The 24,194-nt window shown below is 39.5% G+C and overlaps 1 protein-coding gene across 1 annotated transcript; it reads right to left on the minus strand.

The window, feature by feature from the left end:
- Positions 1-21,568: 21,568 nt before the first annotated feature.
- On the minus strand, positions 21,569-23,571 carry Hdgfl1 (HDGF like 1). Its single transcript, XM_010622943.2, has one exon. The coding sequence runs from the start codon at positions 23,476-23,478 to the stop codon at positions 22,909-22,911; it is 570 nt and encodes a 189-aa protein (XP_010621245.1). The 5' UTR covers positions 23,479-23,571; the 3' UTR covers positions 21,569-22,908.
- Between the last annotated feature and the right edge of the window lie 623 nt (positions 23,572-24,194).

Consider the following 24,194-nt stretch of genomic DNA (forward strand, 5'->3'; position numbering starts at 1 on the left):
TTTAATCTGTGGCAGGTTGATATCCAGTTTTTCCAACACCATTTATTAAAGAGGCTATCTTTCCTCCACTGAGGATGGTGAGCTCCTTTGTCGAAGATGAGGTAGCTGAGTACATCTGCATTTGTTTTTGTGTCTTCCAGTCTGTTCCATTGATCCTCAGGCCTATTTCTTTGCCAGTACCATGCTGATTTTATCACAGTGGCTTTGTAGTATAGTTTCAAATTGGGAATTGTTACACCTGGTGCCATGTGACTGTTGCCTATAATGGCTTTTGCTATTCTAGGTCTCTTGTGGTTCCAAATGAATTTTTGGATTCTTTTTTCTAGTTCTGTGAAATATAGTGTTGGAATTTCAATTGGCATTGCATTGAATGTATATAGCAGTTTCGGTAGTATGGCCATTTTCACTATGTTGATTCTTCCTACCCAGGAGCAGGGGATATCTTTCCATTTTTTTATATCCTCTTCGATTTCTTTTTTCAGAGTGCTGTAGTTTTCAGTGTAGAGATCTTTTGTTTCTTTTGTTAGATTGATTCCTAGATACTTCATTTTTTTGGATGCTATTGTAAAAGGAATTTTTTCCCTTATTTCTCTTTCTGTCTGTCTGTTATTTGTGTATAGAAAGGCTATTGATTTTTGGGTATTCACCTTGTATCCAGATACTTTACTGAATCTGTCAATTAAGTCTAGAAGTTTTTTGGTGGAGTTTTTTGGATCTTCAATGTAGAGTATCATATCATCAGCAAATAATGATAGTTTAACTTCTTCCTTTCCTATCTTTATTGCTTTAATTTCTTTCTCTTGTCTAATTGCTGTGGCTAATGTTTCCAGAACTATATTGAAGAGAAGTGGCGATAGTGGGCATCCTTGTCTTGTTCCTGATTTTAACATGAAGGTTTTCAGTTTTTGGCCATTCAATATGATGTTGGCTGATGGTTTTTCATAAATAGCCTTTATTAAATTGAGGTATAGACCATCTATTCCAATTTTTTGCAGGGTTTTTATCATGAATGGGTGTTGAATTTTATCAAATGCTTTTTCTGCATCTATTGAGAGGATCATATGGTTTTTGTCCTTGACTTTGTTAATATAATGTATTACATTCACTGACTTTCGTATGTTGAACCACCCTTGCATCTCTGGAATAAATCCGACTTGGTCATGATGGATGATCTTCTTAATAATCCTCTGTATTCTGTTTGCTAGTATCTTATTAAGGATTTTTGCATCTATATTCATTAAGGAGATTGGTCTGTAGTTCTCCTTTTTGGTTGTATCTTTCTCTGGTTTGGGAATCAGAGTGATACTTGCTTCCAGGAATGAATTTGGAAGTATAGCTTCTCTTTCAATTTCATTGAAAAGTTTGAAGAGTAATGGTAGTAGTTCTTCTCTAAATGTCTTGTAAAATTCAGCAGTGAATCCATCAGGGCCTGGGCTTTTCTTTGTTGGTAAGTTTTTAATTACATTTTCAATTTCACTGATTGTGATTGGGGTGTTTAAAATGTTTTTATCTTCTTCGTTCAACTTTGGTAATTCATAAGTATCTAGAAATCTGTCCATTTCTTCTGTGTTTTCCATTTTATTAGAGTACAGGTTCTCAAAGTAGGTGTTCATGATCCTCTGGATTTCTTTCGGATCTGTTGTGACTTCGCCTTTTTCATTCCTAATTGCATGGATCTGAGCCTTTTCTTTCCTTTTTTTGATAAGATTAGCTAAGGGTTTGTCAATTTTATTTATTCTTTCAAAAAACCAGCTCTTTGTTTCATTTATTTTTTGTATCGTTTTCTTAATTTCAATTGCATTGATTTCTGCTCGGATCTTTATAATTTCCTCTCTTGTTCGAGCTTTGGGTTTTTCTTGCTCTTGTTTTTCTAGGAGTCTAAGTTTCATCGTTAAGTTGTTTATTTGAGCCCGCTCTGTTTTCCTAGTGTGGGCATTCAATGTTATGAATTTTCCACGTAGAACTGCTTTCATTGTGTCCCAAAGATTCCTGTATGTTGTATTGGCATTCTCATTTATTTGTAAAAACTGTCTAATTTCTTCTTTAATTTCCTCTGTAATCCATTGATTGTTTAGGAGAGTGTTGTTCAGTTTCCATGTGCTTGTGAAGTTTCTATAGTTTCTTGTGCTATTGATGTCTAGTTTGATTGCACTATGATCTGATAATAAACAGGGGATGACTTCAATTTTTTTGCATTTATTTAGACCTGTTTTGTGAGCCAGTATGTGGTCTATTTTGGAGAATGATCCATGTGCAGCCGAAAAGAATGTATATTCTGGTTTTTGGGGGTGGAATACTCTATAAACATCTATTAAGTCCATGTGTTCCAAAGCTTGGTTCAGTTCTATTATTTCATTGTTGATTTTCTGCCTAGTAGATCTGTCAATTTGTGATAGTGGGGTATTTAAATCCCCCACTACAATTGTATTAGTGCTTATTTGGTTTTTCATGTTACTTAATATTTGTTTTATATAGTTGGGGGCATTTATATTTGGTGCATATATGTTTATGATTGTCAGCTCTTCCTCTTGAATTGTTCCCTTTACAAGGATGTAGTGTCCTTCTTTGTCTCTCTTAATGAGTTTTGGTTTGAAATTTACTTTATCTGAGAATAAGATTGCTACCCCTGCTTTTTTCTGGACTCCTGACGCATGGAGAATTGTTTTCCATCCTTTCACTTTCAGTCTATGGACTTCCTTTTGCACTAGGTGTGTTTCTTGTATACAACATATTGTTGGATTTTGCTTCTTAATCCATTCTGCCAATCTGTTTCTCTTGATTGGTGAATTGAGGCCATTAACATTGATGGTTACAACTGATATATTTTGACTTATTCTTGTCATGTTTTTGTCCATTTGTTGACTCTTTTTACTTTTTCTCCCATCTCCTTTTAGTTTCTTGCCTTGCCTATTTGATTTGGTCTGTTGGGCCTCATGTTATTGTGAATTTCGTTGTCCTTTTCTAGGATATTGTTTAGAATTCCTTGCAGTGCTGGTTTGGTGTTCATGAAATTTCTCAGGTGCTCTTTGTCGTGGAAGTATTTTATTTCCCCATCTATTTTGAAAGAGAGTTTTGCAGGATACAAAAGTCTAGGTTGGAGATTCTTTTCTTTTAGGACTTGGAATACCTCACTCCAGGCTCTCCTTGACCTAAGGGTTTGTGTTGAAAAGTCTGCTGTGATTCTAATGGGCTTCCCTTTGCATGTGATTTGTTTCTTTTCTCTTACTGCTTGTAGTATTTTGTTTTTCTGTTGGATTTCTGGAATCTTGATTATTATATGTCTAGGTGTAGATTTTTTTTGATCGTGGCTAGTTGGGGTTCTATATGCCTCACTTATCTGTATGTCTAATTCTTCCCTTCTGTTTGGGAAGTTTTCTGTCATTAATTCTGTGAAGAGCTTTTTTATATCATTTGTGTTTTCTCCTGTTTTTTCATGAATTCCTATCAGTCTTATGTTATTTTTCTTTGTATCGTCTAGGAGTTGTTGGATTGATTTCTCATGATCCCTTACTGTTTTTAATAGACCTCTTTTTTCACGGTCACTGACTGCTATCCTATCTTCTATATCTGAAATTCTATCTTCGCAATCTTTTATTCTGTTTCGTACACTTTCAATAGAGTTTTTAATCTCCTGGATATCTGTTTGAATCTGTTTTATGGATTCCATTTCTTTCCTCTGTTGGGCATTCATTGTTTCCATGTCTTTCTTATGCTGAGTCTTCATGGCTTCTATCACAGTCTTGAGCTCATCTATTTTTTTCTCAGTTTCTGCTCTAGAGTCTCGAATCATGACTTCTATTTTGCTCATCATCTCTCTGGCTAGCTGGGAAATTATTTCTGATTTGAATTTTTCTAGAGCCTGATTGATCAATTTTGTTACCTCCTGTGCTATGGGTCCAGGGAGTCCTGTTGGTTCACTATCAGACTTTTCATCCTCATTTGTCCTACTATTTGCTATTGGTGAACTGGATATTTGTTTTTGTGTCTTGCTTAAGTGTTTTCTCATTTTTATTTTTATTGTTGGGTTGTCCTTCTTTAATTTCTGGGTATTACTTAAATCTTCCTAATATAGTTGCGTTTTAGCTTTTGAGTTTCTAATGACTCATAGACATTCTCGTTTTCATAATATCAGAGAAAACAACTCTTTAAATCAATCACCACTCTTTGTCCCAATTGATACATTCAGCAGCCCAATAGGATCAGGCACAGCTTGCCAACTGACCACTTATGGTAGTCATTAATGTATCACCTTTAACTCATGTGAATTAGATTAATTTCAAGAAGCAGCTCATAGTATGTTTGCAGTGAATATTCTTTTCAATATGGCATCTTTACCATTTAGGATGGGGGGTTCGACTTAGAACAAGAGGATTAGATAAGTGAAAGAATTAGAGCAGGTTTGAAGTGAATCCAGAGGTTGTAGAATTACCTTACTATCTTTACAAAGCTATTAAGTTCAGGGGGGATAGAGAGAGTGCAGGAATAAGGACAGGAATATATCCCCTTAACAGTAACAGGCGCTTGCCTTCCCTTGAAGGTACAGAGCCATGAGTGAGGTAAAATGACTGGAGAAAAGAACATAAAGAGAAACCCGTCCTAAAAACAAAAAATAAAAAAAGAAGTCTGAGTTCTTCAGGAACTGGAATAAAAAGGGAGATGAGGGACACTATGGTGGAGCAAGAGACTGAGTTGGAGAGACAGGACAGAAAAAAGAAAGAAATTTTAGGGTGGAAAGAGGAAAAAAGAGACAAGAGAGAGGGAAAGAAAAAGAATTTGAAGGTCCTCTTTCAGGCTATCTCTGATCTCATATTATACCACATGCACAGTCATATGCGGAACCCAATCCCCTGGTTATAGCTAGCCAATGGCTGTTCCTCACGACTGAGACTGAACACAATCTACAAAGCCTAACTTTAGTTTCCTTACCCTCAGGGTTGAACTCCACTCCGTTCTATTACAGGTTTCCCCTGCCCTTTCTTTAAAGATGATCAAAGTTCGGAGCTCAGAAAACTACCCTTCATGGGAACCTATGCCTCTGCAGAGTTGGTCTAAGGACTGGCCCGATCAGGAGTTTTGAGAACGGGGGGGGGGGTCGTGTGGGTGTTTCAAGGGCGCCCGCGCGGCTACCTTCCTTCCTGGGTCTGTTGTCGCGCAGGCCGGGAGCTCACGCGCACGCCGCCGGGTGATCGCAGACAGGCAGGTAGGCAGGCAGCTGAAAAAAACCCCCTCTGGGGTCCTTGGGTCCTTCCTGGGTCTGTTGTCGCGCAGGCCGGGAGCTCCCGCGCAGGCCGGGAGCTCACGCGCACGCCGCCGGGTGATCGCAGACAGGCAGGTAGGCAGGCAGCTGAAAAAAACCCCCTCTGGGGTCCTTGGGTCCTTCCTGGGTCTGTTGTCGCGCAGGCCGGGAGCTCCCGCCTTTTTCACATATTTTTATCTGCAGTTGCATGAATCTGTAGAAGTAGAATCTATGGAGATATAAGGCCATCTGGACCTATACAGACAGATAGAGAGAGAATTTCTTAAGCAATATAAGTGTTTAACTATAAAATATTTCTTAGGCATTAGATACATATTTTGAGAACACCACCATAGCTCCCATATACTTTTAGTCTACTGACCAGAGCATAAACCCAAATAAGATAATGGATGCTCTCTTGATCTTATTTTCAACACCTCTTTTCTCATGCAAGAATGGTCTGCATGTGTAGTGAGCATTTTAATCCTTAATATAATTTTTTTTAAAAAAGAAAATGACTTCCAGTTTCCAGTTTGCCTTCTTGAAGCAGTATCTCTTTCTAGGATTAGCAGAGGCACATCCACAGCTCTTCCCAGCACATGGGTACACTGCCTGTGGACATTACAGAAAAGCATTTGCCGGGGCCTGAATATTAGCGCCAGAGCCAATGTTTGAGACTATGTGTCGAACTGGGACTGTCATGAGTGCTAAAAGCCAAGCCCAGAGGTGGTCTTGTGTTCTTTAACAGCTATTTTGTCCCCTGCATCACTGTGAAATTAAGGCCTTCCAAAGCATGCATTCCAGAAATGGAGCCCCACAGCCTGAGCCTATGAGCATTTACACCAATCACTACCTCAACCCCTACAATAGAATCCATGTGTGCTTAACACAGTATGGAAGACAAGACTCTTGTTTTCTTTTCTCCACCTGGTAGTTTCCTCACTTTCATGCATTCTCCTTTCGGGCAAAGGAAAATACCTTCATCCCCTTACTTTTTCTCACATTTGGGGCTTTGAAAACTCTAATTCTGTTTCTTTGAATCCCTTTCACTGAACCCTTCCTGATGTTTGGTCATTAATAACTCAAATTTGACATCACTTATCATGGTTTGAGGGCATTTCTACTGCACCTGGGCCCCTTGTTGCCAGAGAATTGACCATGTCATATTGCAAATTTCTGCCTAGCAGTGAGAACCTAATTATGAGTAATTTAAGGGCGGGAATTGGTCTTATTTGATGCTGTGATTTCTCCATGTAGTCCACTGTCCATCATGACATCAATGTTGCTTCATAAAGAATAAACTATTAAACAGCCAAGGACACTTCATTCTGTCATATGGTCCCTCTTATCGACTCTAGTCAGTCACTTATATATTTGCTGCTAAAGAGGAAAGGGTACTTGCTAGGGAGTAACCATTGCCAGCCCGATGAAACCACAGCCACTCCCAGGGCCATCCACCCAGGGCACATGGAAATCTTCAGACACCAATCTTGTTCAATCCCTTCGTGGGCCATCAATAAATACACTCGCCTCAATACACACTGACTTCTCTCCCGATAACAGCCACCCTGCATGGCATCATGTCTTGCATATACTTGCTTACTCCATCTGAGCTTCAGTTTCTCCCTTTTGTCACCACGTGTGACAAAAGCTGATGCCAGCTTTCCTCACAGAGTTTTCAAAAAGGTCAATGAGCGTTCTGATTTCTGCTGGTAAAATTCATTCCTTCTCTTTCAAAAATGTAATGAGAAAGGACAGCTTTGTGAAATGGAGGAGCAAGAACAATATTGCTTAAATAAATTGGAATTTGCACTTTGATTACCCTGCAGTTTCTGCCATACTTTACTAGAAATGCTCCCTGTGGTGCAGGTTCTCTCTGGAGTGACATCATCTCAAAGAAGCCATCCTCACTGTAATTATCTCCATCCATATTTTCAGAGGACATAGCAAGAACGTTCAGTAAGGAATACTTGATGCATATAGAACAATTTAAAACTGTAGAGTCACTAGAAAGCCCCATTAAAAGGCAAATGATATATCTTTATGCATGCCTCAACCCCGAAGGAGTTATTTAATATTCACATTAGGAAAACAGTCTCAAAACAGTGAGATTCCGATAACAGCAAATATCTCTGTGGCATGAAATAATAAGCAGCACTTCATTTCAGTTGCTTTTCCTGGAATGATAATTTGTAAAGGTGCAACGGAGGGAGCGGGCATATTTTAGTTCATATCTCCAAATTTAAATCTTTTGGGAACTGCAGCTCTGTTAGTGTTAATACCAAGTACCGGAATTTTCAAGTTTTGTTCTTTCCCATCCTGTTTTCCCTTTTCGTGAAGTTCATGTTTCCATTTAGATAGTGGGGTTTTAGATTACTGTTAATGAAAGTAAAACCATGAATATGAAAGTATTAATTTTCAAAAAAGGCTCGTGGAAAACAACATGTTTGATCATCTAGATGCAATTATAAATGTTGAGCTGTGAATCTGCTTCCCCGACAATTTGTGAACTCTTGGAGCTGTTGTTACCCAAAGTAAAGTCTGCAGGTTCCCACCACCAAAACTTTAAGGGCAGGGACAGGCTCTTTGTCTCCTGGAAAATAAAAGTTTCTCCCTTCTACTCACTGAGGCTTTCACTTTGTTTTTAAAGTAGAAAAACACTATTTAATCCTGCAGTGGGTGATTGGGTCCTGATTCAACCATTCGTGTGTGCATTCAGTCCACATAACGACTAAAGGAAAGAAAGGGTGTTGCGAGTGAGATTAAGCTGTTTCCTGTACAGAACAGAAGCGTGCTCTTTTCTCCTGCCCCTCTAACCACTGTCTTCCAACCTGCTGTCTAGAATCTCTCTGCCAAGCTCGTGACTGTCCTCCCAAACCGGCTGCATCGTTTTTCAGCTATCCTCTGTTAGTAAGTCCAAGTTCGTTTGACCCAGTTCATATATTCCTCCAAGTCCAGCGCATTTCTCTGCCTTCTTTCTCCTCTCTGCTCCTTCTTTAGTCTGGACTGTTTCTGTGTGGCCCAGGAGGCTGGCCGGACAGTTAGGGCACCTGGTGCTCTCTGTTGCTGCTATGGTTGCTTTTAATTGTGGCCTGAGGCTTGTGTTGCAGGCATTTTCCATCTCAGGGGGAGGATTCTAGGCTCTTCTCAGGCCCAGCGGAGGTTCTGTTCCCGACATGTGCCGTGGCAGCAGCGCAATCTTTCCCTCCCAGCCCTCCTTGGTGATGGGCCACAGTGTACCTCCAGCATCCCAGCTTTGGGGTCCCCTCCCAGTTCTCCAAGAGGTCCCCAGATTCCCAGGGACACACATCAGATTCTCTTAAGGATAAGCTTGAACAACATCCATTTTGGCTGCTTGAGATCTTATTTTTTATTTTTTATACATTGTTGGGTTCATGGTTTTACTCTGATCATATATTTAATAAAAATTCAAATAAGAGATAAGAGTTGGCATCACACATTCATATAAGCTATAGGGTCAGTGTCACAAAAACATCTGAACCAACAGGCAAATGCTCACCTACCTTCCCCAATTTACACCTTCACAGCCAGATGTGTCTCAGCACAGACACTCTTGGGGCTGAGCTCACAAAGGTTTTAGTGCACTTTCATTTTCACGTGGCACAAAACACATTAATCAAGTTGACCTCTATGATAATGTTGTCAAGAGCTGTCAAAAACCTGTATTTTCACTATTTTCACATTCCTGTTTCCTTGATTGAAAATTTCTAATGGTGATTGGTAGCAAGTGGTTCCAATTCTCAAACTTGGAAACTAAATTCTGCCCTTGCTTATAAGAGAACTATCTCTTTTCAATTATTTTTTTGTTTTGTTTTGTTTTCTGTTGTTTCTAAGGGTGTTTTGCCCAAATCTCTAAGCAACGCCACCTTGCTATCAGAAGGGATGGTTTTCTTCTCACTGCCATTTAGCAGAGGAGAATTTCATTTAGAGTTCACTATCCCAAATCAGAAATGCTGACTCTCACGGAAAATTGTATTTCTGGGACTTGGGTATTGAGTTATCACAGTCGCTAAATAAAGCTCTGTTTGCCAGAAAAGAAACAGTTCCATTAAATGAGAGGGCCTGACTTAATACTTTAAGTACAGAGGGAACACTGGGATATTTAGGTTAAGGATGTGTTTTATAGGATTGCAATAGTAAGAACCCTTTGGAGCCCTGTTTGAATAGGAAGGATTTTAAACAAGTTAACCTCACCTTCAGTTGCTTGCTTCTTTTGCACATGTTTAAAGAAACTCAACACCTCTGTAGTGATACATTATAAATAATATTCACAAGTAAGTACGTGATAGATTATGGGTGTTTTTCAAATTTGGTTCAAATCATCACACTTCCTTAATTTTTAGAAGGATGTTAGAACGACACTTATAAACCATGCTTAGATCCCACAAACTGGGCCTTTTCACTACTAAAACAAAAATATCCAAAAGTCATACTTTAAGAAATTTTCTTTTACGTTATAAATGCTGATGTACAGCCTCTAATTTTCAAAGTAAATTTACAACTTGAAAAGCCAAGAAAATAAAGCAAAAACTGTTTAGTGTTAATGTTTTAGAAATGAAGGTGGATTTAGCATGAAGCTGAGCCTCCTAAAAAGTTTTAATGAACCTGCACATCTGCTGCTATGCAAAGTTTGTTGATCTTGAGCAACGAGGCTTCGTGTTACACAGAAATACCCCTAGGGCCAAGTCACAACCATGTCCCTGTGCCTCTCCAGTGGATGTTCCTGAAAGAGTCACCAAACTGTTCAGTGACACAACACCAAAAGTCCAGGGCTGAGACCCAGCTGTCTCGGGAGCCAGCCAGAACTGGACCTAGCCAGCATAAAAATCATTCCCAGCTAGACCATCTCTGGACCTTTTGTTTCACCTCATAAAACATTCCCAGGTGTCACCTTCAGCTTTTCTTTGTGATAATCCCACTTTCATTCCTTTATCTTTGCTCCAACTGTTGTTTATCAAAACTGCTTATCAAATGAAGGAAAAAGTTTCCACCAGGTTGACAATACATTTTATATACTAGAAAAAAATCAAATACATATTTATGGTTATGGTAGGCAAAGCTAATATGATAATTTATTGATTATCCTTTTGTGTATATTTACATTAAAATGCAATTGGATTCCTTTATAGCCATATTTAGATTCTTGATGATTTATTCTAACAAAGAGTGCACCAAAAAAGTTGAATATTTTATTTTTAATAGAAGTTTATAAAATATATAGATACCTTGCAAATGAAAGTATACACAGTAAATTTTAATAATTCTACTTTGTCTATCTTATTATGAAGCTCTTGAATTTATAGAGTGAAATTATTTATTGACATGATCAAAAATTTTATTGTGCACCAGTGTACCACTGTTGCACAGTTGAAGTAATTTTTTTCACAAAATAGAATCCCTGTCTCTTTTTGATAAACCAGATTTCAAAAGAGAGTCCTAATGAATGTCAGTACTTTATTTATTGTGTTATTTTTGAGAAAGAGTCCCAGTATGTTGCCCGGGCTGGCCTCCAACTCACCATCCTACTGCCTCATCCTCCTTAAGGCCAGGATTACAAGTATGCACAACCATGCTTAGCTTAGTGTCTTTTGTAGAGACAGTAAAATAACCTCTGCCATGAGACTTTAGGTAAAATGAAACTATTTTCTAGCTATAGGGTCCTGCCTCTTTGCTAATGAACCAACACAGAGAAGAAGCCATTGAAATGTGACTCCTTGCAAATGTTTTCTTGTATGTGCAAGATTAGGCGATTCGCTATTGATTGATTTCTGTAGTAAAAACAAGTTACTGAATTTGAAATGCCATAAGCAAAATCCTTTCCATTTATTCATTTATTTATTAACTCATTAGGCATTTATTCTATTCCTACTAAACCCCAACCCATACATTCAATGTTCTGTAGCTATCCCAGTGCAGCTGAAATCTCAGAGCAAGCTACCAACAGAGAGGAAAACCAGAAGATTCATCTACTATTTGATGCATTTTATCAGGCTTCAGGAGCACAGCAGGGAAGCAGGGTCTTTGGTGACTGCCTGCATGTATAATGAGCAGGGCAGCAAGGTTAAAAAGACAGCCATACAGTTACAGTGAATCCAACAAACTATATCTCACTAACACATTTGTGGGTTTTTTTTTAATTATAAATTCTGAACCACCTTGAATCCACCAGGCTCCTTCTAATTACTTACAGTGATAAGGCTGCCCCTTCAGCTGCAGCTGGATGCCCCAGGCATCTTATAGCAAAACCAACAAATGATTGGAATACTATGATTTAAACTCAAAACCAAAGCACAGTGGGAGATTTTTTTACAAGGCTACTTGAAAGTTTTATGTCTAGGGTTTGTGAGATCATAGTAGACACAAAAGGACAACACAAGGTTAAGTCTACATTTCATATACAAAGGATAAACTGGTTCCCTACGCATGCTGTAGCTCACAACCTAGAGAGGAACACAGGATAAATAGTAGGATCCTTCCACAAAGACCACACTAGTGACCTCCAGCGCCCTGCTATGAATAATGGCCGTTATTAGAGGGAGGTACTAGCAGCAGCAGGAATATACCACTGTCTGTCCTCCTGAGCCAGAAGGGGAAAAGTGCAGAGAAGAGCAGCCTCTGATATATGGTACGCTAATTATTTTTGTGATATAATTCTTGGGGAGCAGTTATGTATTTGAACAGCTAAAACAGCCCTCCAACTATAATACAGGGCTATACCTGGTCATCAAGCACCTGTTTCACAACAATCAAAAGGCCAGAGATTTGTTCTCTTGTACGGTGTGACACAGTATTTGTTTCTGGAAGGTGGTGTTGCCTTGAGGAAGAATGGGTGGGACAAGGGAAATTAGAGTATGTTTTGTCTTGACTTTGCATTCCAGGTGGAGTGCTTTGGGTATAATATATCATTTTCATCATTCCTTCATTTGCTCTCTCACCATCTCGCACTGTATCTCTATTTCATGTCCGGAATATTAACAGGATACCTGCACCAAATTGCGTCTCTTCCGCATTCAAATATTTTTATCAACATGGCTAAATTGTAGTTTGGGTGTTCCTTTCTCTTGACAGTCATAATATATATGCACAGGGGATGCTTAGCCACCTCGTTAACTGATGGGCCCAAACAGCTCAGAAATATATGCTCATTCTTTTTTCTGCCTCTGCCAGGGACTTAAGGTGGTTTTTTTTCCTCAAGGCTGTCACATTCAAACCTAGTGGTGATGCCTGTTAAAGGTGATCAGCTGTTAGGCCAAAAATGTGAAAATAGCAAAGGTATAGGTTTTCTTGTTTTGTGAAAAAAAGCTTTAATCTTACCCCATAGACATTTCTTTGCACAATATGTGCCATCATCCAAAGCAAGTTTATATTACTCATCTAAAATATTGGCATTTCAGGTTATATTTTACAAAAACCCAGGACTTTACGTGGCCTTTTCTTGGAAGGATAAATAGAATACAGGACTCTGAGAATATATTTAATTTATATATATCACATCAACTGTAAATTTTGCTCCTTGCCATAAAATACCAATTTGGATTCTGGGCCTGAAAAACAATTGGAAATTTTTTTTCAAAGCCCCAAATTATTCAAAACTACTAAGAAATCAAGTTTAGAACTATCCCTACATCATCCAAGTAAAATCTTGGCATTGGTAGAAATTATAAAATAGAAAGTTGTGTTTGGAGTAGTTCCCATTTGCACACAAACACACATTTCCTTTCCTTCCCTAAGCATATTCCAGTGTGACCTGTCTGTATTCAATGATATGAGCCAGTGAAGACCTTGGGGTAAGGGTCAAGCCAATATACCACCCTGCCCATCTTCATCTCCAGCCATGCAGTAACAGTGTAGCTCACAAATCTCCGTGAGCTGCCTTATCACCTACCCCTCTACAGCTGGTGTCTCACATAAAACCAACCACAGGGCGCACGCGCCCTCAGAGAGATGCTGACATTACCTACACTGTGACTGCAGTACACTCAGTCAGTCAGGAAAAGTGGATGATCTTTTGTGAGACGCTCAGGTAGGTAGCACAAAAGAGAACAGAAAAGTAAATTTAATGGCCTCTGTGATTGTCTGTTTTCTACTTGGAGAGGAGAAAAATGGACAAAATGTTAAACAAAATAAAGGTATGATTTTGGTCTGTCAGACAGTTCAGAAGATGCCGTGTGGATATAGACAATAAAATGGCAAATAAGAGAAGCCAAGCACTAATTTTCATTTCAAATATTGTAAGACTTGCATGACTATTTCTGCTGTGAGGTGTGCCGTTAATTACGCATTATACATAATAACATATTTGAATTTATGGATTTTTATATTTTAATAATTGCTTATGTTCAAGGCTCCTTTGATGAAGAAACTGCTCTGCTTACTTCCATTCTCTCATGATGACTTGAAGTGGAGGGGATGTGGGAATCCAGGTTCACACCACCTGCACCACACCCTCCAGCCCTATTTAACATGGTATGCGCCCCCCCCACACCTGCTAATCTCCAGCTCTGTGTTCTCTTTGTTTTACTTTTTTTTCTCTCTCTCTCTCTCTCATGGAGTTTATTGGTACATTTCAGGTATGCAGTACAGTTACATTCATCATTGGGATCTTGTACCTTTACATGACAGGTCTTGGTTCTCATTTTTCCCCCTTACCCCTGCCCTCCTTTCACCCCCTCTTCCCTTCCCTATTTACAAAAACTTTGTTTCCATCTTTTCATTTTCTCATATTTTTTCTTTTCCCTTATTCCCTTTCCCCAACCTTCCCACTTTCCCTACACCTTTAGCCCTTTTCTTCCTATTTCACATTGTCAATTATCTCATTAGTATCTTATGCACTATTATAGTTTTTCACACCAGAGAAACTATTCGGTATTTACACGTGTTACTTATTTCACTTAAGAGTATGACCTCAATATGCATCCATTTTCCTATGAATGACTCTAATTTCTCATTCTTTATGGCTGAGTAGTATTCCATTTTATAGAAAAACCACATCTTCTTTATCCAAACTCCAAATGATGGGCAATTGGGCTGCTTCCAAGTTTTAGCTATTACAAACTAGACCCTTATCTTTCACCATGCACTAAACTAAAATCCAAAGTGGATTAAAGATCTAAATATTAAAAAAAGAGACACAAATTTGCTGGAAGATAAGTTAGGCAGAACCCTTGAAGACATTGGCATAGGAAAAGACTTTATGAACAAATCCTCAGTAGCACGGGATCTAGCACAAAGAATCAACAACTGGGATCTCATCTTATTAAGAAGCTTCTGCACTGCAAAAGAAACCATCAACAGAGCTGAGACAACCTACAATTTGGGAAAAAAAAATTTACCAGCTGCTCCTCAGACAAAGGACTATTATTAACTAGAATATATAAAGAACTCAAAAAAATCAGCCCCCAAATTTAAAGACCCAACTCAAAAATGGGCATCTGAAATGAACAGACATTTCTCAGACAAAGAAGTAAAAGCATTAAGTAAATATATGAAAAAATGTGCCACATCACTGGTCATTCCAGAGATGCAGATGAAAATAACACTGAGATTTCACCTCACCCCAGAAAGAATGGATGCTCTCAAGAAATTAACCAATAACAAATGTTGGCGGGATTGTGGGGAGAAAGGAACCCTTCTCCATTGTTGGTGGGAGTGAAGACTGGTGAAACCACTATGGAAATCAATATGGAGATACCTCAAAGAGCTGGGACTAGAGGTTCCAGTTGACCCAGCCATGCCCCTGATGGGTATCTTTCCAAAAGAATTAAAAGAATCACACCACAGTGATATCTCTGTTGTTTTTCTTTAAATGACATTTATGACTCTAACATACAATGTTACTTACTTATATGTACTCTTAAAAGCCTTTCTCTAGCTTTTAATATTGAAGCACTAAAAAGATAAAGACTTTGCATAAATTGTTAACCAATGTATCTGAAACTCTGCAACAGCATCCAACATATGGTAAACTGTGTGTGAATGGGTGCTGTTATTGTTGTTGCCCCACATACAGGAATGCTTATTGGAGTAGCATTAATTACAGTACTGCAGAAACATTCTACTAAAATGGTTAAACTGGAAATCAGCCATGGACTTCCTAAGAGCCATACAATGTTTGATTTTAATATAACTAAAAATATATATTCCTCAATTAGTTTTGTCACATTTTAAAAAGCTCTTATTAAACTTCTTTAACGCTGCCTGTTTGTGTCTCTTCCACGTCACACAAGCATCACGTTGCAGTTGGCATGTGCATTTTATCTACGGCTCGGTTCCCAGTGCTCTCTCCGGGCCCTGCTGCAGTGGAACCATGCCCTCTTCCTCGTAGCCAGAACAAATTCTCTGCCAGTTCTCACCAGAACAAGCCCAAAGATAAAAAAGCTGGGTGGTTATTACGTTACTGGTAACTGTGTATATTTTAATTTTTATCAGAAGAAATGAGACTTTCATTCAAAGGAAGTATACTTGTCTTTTCCTACTCCTGCTTTTAAAAGATTTTTAAAGATGGTGTCATTAAGACATTTCTGGACTAACATCAGTGCTGTGTCCCAACATCTAAGGGTAAAAACAAGGATAGAAAAGGGGAAGGGGAAAAGAATCGAAAATGGTAACACTGACACGTGGGTTGAAACACAGGCTGCAGAGAGACCTGTGGAAAAAACTGCACCGAGGAGAGAACTAATGATTGACAGATTCCAAGCTGCAGAAGAATCACAAGTGAAAGGGGGAACGCGGGTCCTGCTGACAAGTGCAGAGCGGTGAGAAAGGAGCCGAGCTGAACATATTGTTTAATGAAGTGTTAATTGGATCACCAAGAGAGGTGGATAATGACTGCGATGAAGAGTTGGCCAAGGCGTGAATAAATGTAAAAAAATAAAAGAAAAAGAAAAATTAAGTGACACTGGGTAGGTAAATCACAAGAGTACGTGAAACCTGAGAGAGCATCTGGAAAGAATGGTCAATCCTTTCTAACACTCCAGCACCTTTTAGTAATCGAGTTGGGCAGCTCATTAAAATTATGTGTGAAAGGATAGGTGTGCTGGACAAAAAAGGCCAGGGAGCCAAGCAATAGCTACAGCAATACAATTACTATTTCTGCAGCTTTAGAAAAGAATATAAAGCACTCAAGGAGATGCACCTAAGAAATATCCATTGGAAAACAGTGAGTGGGTCCCAGGGAAATAACAAGAGCAATAAAACTGGGCATCGGAGGAATGAATCGTGCTCCCCCAAAAGAGGAATATTTAAAGTTGGATGTAAAACAACTCAGCCACCAGTGAGGGAATTTGAAGGACCTACTGAAGACCAATATGAAGAAAGGAAGAATGAGATTTCAGTTTCTCTCCGTGCATGAGCAAACTACATATAGAATTATACATCAGAGCAAGCTGCTTGCATCACACAAAGGCCTCTAAACAATGGTGTTTGTTTCCCTCAACAAAACTGACAAGTTGGGCTCTAATTATTTCAAACGGTATAGTTAGTTCTCTGGATTACACAGGAGGAAGTAAACTGACATAGATGGTAATGTCTACTTTTGTTCTGGACAATGTGCTCGGCATTTTAACACAGATGAGCTCATTTGCTTTGCACAACAATCTTGTCACCTGAAAGTCATGATCATAACTTTCAGTGGAGAGGAGATCACACAGCTCTTAAACGGTGGTTCCAGCGTTTAAATTGAAGTTTGGGGGCAGCTCCGCAGCCAAACACCATCAAGATGCTACTTATATGAAAGAAGTCAATAATGATCTCTCAAATTATTAAAGGGAATTATAACTTCAAGGGATACACGCCCTGTTTGACATATTTATCCACATTCAGATTTAGATGGTACATTCTCATAATTTGAGCTTCTTTCTTGCTCGTTTGTTATTGGTGTGAGATAAACACATATATAATAACAACGAGAATGTTTTAAATAAATAATACACATTTTTAAATCCCTGAGGCCCCCACTGTGCATTACTAGGGATAATAGAATTCCCTGAGACTTTTCTGAGGATAAGCTTAGAAAAGAAACAAGATTTAGTCATGTGTTCATTTACTAATTAATTTTAATTTATTGACTGCTTATAATGAACAAGCCACTTTGCTAGATTTTTACAATAAGCAAAATGATCATAGCTCCTGCCTACATGGAGTGTATGACTTATTGATTGTTTTAAAAGCAATAAATGGATAGTTATAAAGAAGTAGACAGTATTAAGAGAAAAGCAGTATCTCACAGAAACATAGTGGAGTGCTGCCTGTGTGAGAGTAATTCAGGGAAAGCTTTATCAGGAGGAGAAGTGAAATAGAGCTAAGCAGCAGGGATAGCTCTTCTTGGAGTGAAAAACACAAAGGAGAGAAGGGCACTTACCAAATGAACCATATAAGGAAAGTAAAATAGATCAAATTTGGTTTTTAAGGGTTCCTAGGAAGGTTTAGCCATTCTGTGACTAAGACTGCCCTCGGTCAACACTTGTCCCTAGCTACATCTCACTGTTCAGGACTCTTTCTGAGTATCTCATGATGGCACTTTCAGATCATTTCAGTGAAGTTAAAGTTTACATGTAAAATCAGACTACACAGAGAAAATTGCATGAATTACTCTAGAAAATCACTTAGGATGTCTCAGTTTCAGGTATCTCACTAACATCAGTTTTTCTCCAGCAGTGGAAAAGAAAACTATTTATATCCAAGACAGACAGCTGACTTGCAAAATTAGGACCAGTCATAACCATATGTGTCGTGAGTAGATATCATGCCTTAAAAATTATCAAATTCTGAGGGATTCCTATAATAAGCAATGTGTCTACACCACAAAAAGTGGAGGGGAAAAAGAGCCACATGCTCTCTTTGGCCCATTCACCCTTACTGTTGTATAATTTTGACTGAATAGTCAGTATGTGGCTCATGTTTGAAAATGTAGCAATCAGATGCCCCTTTGCCTACTTGGGGACCTATGCATTATGGAGATGGTGCCTATGTGTGTTGTAATGAAGACAAGTGATTTCAACAGTGAGAATGCCTAGAAAAATAAATAGTGTGGCCCTGGCATCAACAGGAAGATTGTTCAGTGAAATGTGCCAGTAACCTTCAGTCACTTAATATAGGTACGTAGCTACCTACATGAACGCAGAAGCTTCCCAATCAAAATTTGCCATTAATCTGCAGGCCAGCTTACTCTGTCTTTTTCTGTTTAGAGTCAGGATGTGATATGTCACATTTTAGGTTTTATTTCAGCCCCATGATCACAAGGCACATTTGATAACAGACCTTCTAAAATTTACAAAATAACTATTTTGTGTTTATCATGGGGGTAAAATATTAATAAAATAATTTTCTTTTTCTTCCATTCTAGTGGAAAAGCAAACAATACACAGGAAATTAGAATACGATCAGTGTGAACATAGAACCCACCCATTAGCTCTTAGCTTGAGCAGCTCAGAAGAGAGAAAGAGGGTTTTTTTCTAAAAGCAGGGATCTGCAAACATCCACGGAATGTGTAGCAAGGCTTTCCTTTGACTAGACTGTTAAAAATGAAATAAATAATAGATGCAGTGTGTGCTCTGAATATCTAAGTTTTGGTAGAAAGGTAAAATGAAGGTATGAGCCACAGAGAGGGTTATACACCTTTGATGAAAATCTGCAGACTGTGTGAAACCTAAATTCTGATGAAAGAAAGCAATAAAATTTGTATCTCTCAATAGTATCTTTGCCTAATTCTGCCAAAGAGATGTTTTTGTGAAATACCAAATACTTTGAAAGCCTTACAAAAACTAGTACACTACATGTGTCTGCAAAACCCTGACAATGTGATAAGCCTGTATTTGAGCAGGATGCTTAAACATTATCATCAGAACATTCATGAACACATCTGGCTAATAACAGAGGTTCACCCAAGGTCAAGTAGAGGGCTTTGTTAAGGTGACTAATCGATGACCAGTAATTCTGTCATTGAGTCATACATTGTTCAGAGGAAAACAAAAACCGTGCTAGAATTATTGAGAATTTGTAACAGCTTCTTTTTCAGTCCACACAAAAGCAATTTCTTGGCCACCAAAGCGTATAAATGGGGTTTATTGCCCAGGAAAAGAGAGCTAAGAATACAGATTTTCCGTGTTTTTCATTCTTTATTGGGTCATAATTATGTTTACTAATAAGTGTATCATTCTTTTTATAGGTGCTATTAGTTGGATTACTATTTTCATTACAATATTATAGTCACCAAGAGAGCAAATGTGCTGTCACATCTAAATAAATAGCTTTTTCTAACATTTGAAACAAAAAAAGAGAAAAAAAAAATAGAAAGGGACTCAAATGGAAGTAATTTCATTTTCTATCTTTCAGGTTATTGAATCATTTCAGAAAATGTGCTTCCATAAAAATTTTATCAAAATCATATACCCGCCTGTAGCAAACATACTGATCCATATCCGAACTTCTTGTAGTTACCTCTTGAAAAATAATGAATGTGCAATTTCCCTCATCATTTCTCTGTCATTTAAAAACAAACAACTGTCAGTTGCCAAAATGCTTTTTTATGCACCCCAAGCAACGTTTGCTAATATTTTCTTTACCTTGAAATTTCTAAATGCTCACTTCAAAATAATACAGAATGGATACTTCCATTTTATACAACAGGAAGTTCAATTCAATGAGAAACAGTTAAAATATAATGGAACATAACAGCTATGATTTAGAAAGAGAGAGTTTTGCCTGTGAATCTTGGATTTGTCATTTACTAGTTGTATGGCCTTGGGACAATCTCTTAACATCCCTGGACTTCAGCAGAAGCTGTCTAATTGAGTAATTGTACTAAGACTTGAGGTGTAAAAAGTAGTACAGTAAGTCCCTGATGCATGAATAAGTTCCATTCTAGGAGAACTGTTCCTAAGTCAGATCCATAAAATGACAGAGTGTTTTACAGTACACCTGTGAAAGTTGGTAACTCAAATGTTCATAAGTCAGGGGCTTGTTACAGATTCAATATTAGCTATTGGGTAAGGGGAAAAAATGAGAATCAAGACTTGTCATGTAGAGGTACAAGATCCCAACAATGAATGTAACTGTACTGTATCCCTAAAATGTACCAATAAACTCAATTAAAGCTGAAAAAAAATATTAACTATTGTCACAATTACTTGTTATTAATACTAAAATAACTATTTTATTCACTTCTGAATTCATACTGTTTGTCAAATATGCAATATAGGAAAGACTTTTGACTGTTAAGACCAGTAAAATCCGTTTAAATTCTTAATGTTCTATGGAATGCAGAAAAGCAATTTAACCTCCCTGGACCAGAGCTTCTTTCTATAGAAAACTTAAATACTAATACCTGCCTTCCCAGATTATTATAAAAATCGAGGCTTTTAAAATCAGGGTATACACACACACACACACACACACACACACACACAAAGAATTTAATACTTTTTAGGGCCGGGATTTAGCTCAGCGGTTCAGTGGCCTGTCTTGCAAACGCAAGGACCTGAGTTCAATCCCCAGTACCAAAAAAAAAAAAAAAAAATGAATTTAAAATTAGGGTACATAGTACATAATTAATGAACAGCAACTTCTAGTATTAATACTACCACAATAGCAGTTGTTGGAAACCAAGAGATCATCTAACTTAGTGTCTTCAAGTCCAAAAGTAGTGTTACTTACGGGAATGGAAAATAGGGTTGTCCTCAGCTGCCACCCTGCTTACTGAGGACATGGCATGTTCTCTGTGGACTCTGGTATTCACTGAAGCCTCTGTATGCATACAGGGTCGGTGAACACAGATCCAGACACCCCAACATACGATTATGATTAAGTAAGTTTAAGATCCAGGTATTAGCACAAAGTCACTAAAAAGGTGCAGAATAGTCCACAGATACTACATATTTTCAAAAGTGGGAATATAAAACAGCTATCTTACTATCTGAAGCAGCAGACCAAAATGGTGAGAGGTGACCAAACAATTTTCTCACACTCCTTTTTTTCAATATCAGCTGCTTGGCAAAGCAGAGTATTTATTAGAAGCTCAGTAAATGTTATCATCCAAACATTTCAAGTAAACCTGTGTGCATTCATTCAGATCAGTAGTAGCAACTATAATAGATAGAGTGAAAGACTACCCTTATCTACATTTTAAGATGATAAAGATTTCTCAGGGCTGATTCTAAAATATCCCTGTATAGTATATAATTGCTTTTCACACAGGGTGCATAAAAAGAACACTGCATTTAAGAACCAATCCTTTAGAATCCAAGGAATAGACTTGAGAGGTTTGTTTTAAAGTGATCAACAATTTTTATTTTGTAGAAGTGAAATAGTTTCAATCAACCATTTTCATCAGAGCCCAAGGGAAGAGGGCAGAGTAAAAGCCAGAAGAGATGAGGAAAGGCATAGAGAGCCCATGAGGAAGAGTTTGGGAGGGGACATTTATTTGCCTTTTCAGATTACTTGTGGGATCTGGTGACTATACTGAATAGACCAAATTAACACCTCACAAAATGCCAAAACCTGAATTTCTATGACAAGCTCATTGAACCCCAGAAAGGGAACCTCTATAGGTGTATCAGTGAGACAGCTGGGAGAAGAATAAAGGCACAGCCACGGTTAGATCTTATTTAAAAAAAAACAAAAAAACTTCCTTTTATTAAAAATGCTGCCTAAATCTGTGCCTTTCATGTCCAAATGTTACGTAATTATGGTGGGCTTCAGGCTATGAGGAGTTAGAAATAGGCAGCCAGAAGTTTCCCCAAGGCCTCTAGTAGGTGGTCTCAAGTATCTGGATGGAGACTCCTCTTCCTCACCCCTCCCAACCCAGCCAAATCCCTCACTGGCAAAGTCACTCCTTCAGATCTCAAAAATACTCAGGCGTCCCAAGTGTTTTCAAGAAAAAAAATGACTCTCAAGACTCCATGAACGGCATAAGGAGTAGTGAGGGAAGGCCGTAGGCTCCTAATAGCTGCCCCACTTTTCTTTAATCTGTAAAACTGGGCAGGTTTTGGAGGGAGAGGAGGAGCACAGCAGTTAGAGATCACCCTCCACCTCCTCCACCACTGCAGTTTGGCAAGTGCCCCTCCCAGGTTCCCAGAAGCTACCTCTGCACTTTTATCCTCCCTTTTACTCCTAACTGATTCCAAGGCAGATTTGCAGGATGCCTAGGGGAGGGGAACGGGGTGTTAGGAGGTAGAAAGAGCCTGTTCCGGTTAGGCAGCAGCGTTGAGAAGCAGTTCTAGTTCCCAAGAGGCATGGTGGCCACATCTCATGCTGGGCAGTAGGGGTCTTGACTCAGATCACAGGGATGGCGATCAGGTAGGTGAGAGCCAGGTGACTTGTCCCATCCAGCTGGCCTGTCTGTTCCAGGTGGTCCATGCCCTCCAGGTGGCCTGTTCCTGCTAGGAATCCAGTTTCTCTTACATAGCCTGCCCCATCTAGCTGCCTGTCCATTCTAGGTGGTCCATCTTTTCAGGGTGGCCTGTTTCGTTAAGTAACCTGTAGCATTAAGTAGCCTGTCCCATCCAGTAGCAAGTGGTTTGCCCCATCCTCCGGGGCAGGGCTTGAGTGAGTGGAGGAGGGAGCAGTTGGGGTGGGAGAAGGGGTCTCGCGATACAGGGTGAGGTGGGTTTCTTCATCCACCAGGGACGGTGCAGGGCTCTTTCCAAAGGCAGGGACTACAGGCAACCCGGGGCGTTGGCCTTCTCTTCCGCCTCCTCCTCACGCTCCTCCCTGGCCTGTGCCTCATCGGTCTTGGCCTCCTCCACTTCTTCCCCCGCGCCATCCAGAACTAAGGCCTTGGACCGTTTGGGGGTGTCCCCAGGCGGGTCCCCGATCCTCCGCTTCAGAAGTACCTCCTTCTGCTGCTCCTCGGCTGGCTCCGGATCCAGCTCAGGCTCCGGAATGGGGTCACGGGCGTTGGCGCAGCCGACCCCCTCCTTCTCTTCTGCTGCCAGCGCCGCAAGGAACTGGTTGTTCGCCTTGATCCTGGGATCATTCTCGATCTCCCACAGTCCCACATTGAAGCCTCTGCGCTTGCTGGCCTTGGCAAACTTCTCCTTGAACTCCTTGTACGAGTAGAGGCGCTTGGGGCTCAGGACGGCCGTCTCGTAGGTCCCGAAGAAGAACACCTGGTACCGGTTGGGTTGGGCCATGTGCTCGACCCTGGCAGGCCAGGGGTAATAGCCCTTCACCTTGGCAAACACCAGGTCCCCGGTCTTGAACCTGCGGCTACCGGGACTCGACATGGCTGGCGGGCGAGCTGGCGCTGTAGGACCGCCTGGGCCACCGGAAGGCAACACGGAGTCTGCGCAGACTAGGACCACGCGAGGACGAGCAACGTTGCCTCAAGGGGGGTGGGGCAAAGCTCAGCGTCCAGAAGGTTCCAGAGCGAAGACTCATTATCTCTGAGGCTCCAGAGAGCCTAGTGGCAGTTGTACTGTGGGGGACTTTGGGGCAATGTGGAAAGAAAACACAATGACAAAATTACCACAAATTTATGGAAAACTAGTAGAAATGGAGGGCACATTTCCAGGTCCTGTAGGCCCCTATCTATTCACAAAGGAAGATTCCAGTCCTATGTCAGAGGCCACCCATGAGAGGTCTGAGTCAATGGTTTCTATCATTTTGTGGTTTCCCAGGGCCTGATATAGGGGCCTGCTGTGAGGCTAAGTCAGTCGTGTGCTTAGGGAGTCGAGAGAGAAAACTTGGTAATGGAAATTCTAAATATTACCTGGTTTTCGTGGTCACAATGGTAACACCATGGCAAACCAGAAGTATCAAACTTTCTTACTTTACATGGAAAATTTCCCATTTGTGAAAGATAGGATAATATAGTTCTAATACTGATAGTGCGGCTAGTGCTCTCAGCATCTTTCCATTAGAAAATTGAGCTTCTTATGTCTAAGAATTAGGTAGAAATTCACGCTTATCAAATATATTGAAAACAGGATTTGCCTGGGGG

This window comes from Fukomys damarensis, unplaced genomic scaffold (genome assembly GCF_012274545.1).
Source record: "Fukomys damarensis isolate Sample0158 unplaced genomic scaffold, DMR_v1.0_HiC HiC_scaffold_10, whole genome shotgun sequence".
NCBI lineage: Eukaryota > Metazoa > Chordata > Mammalia > Rodentia > Bathyergidae > Fukomys > Fukomys damarensis.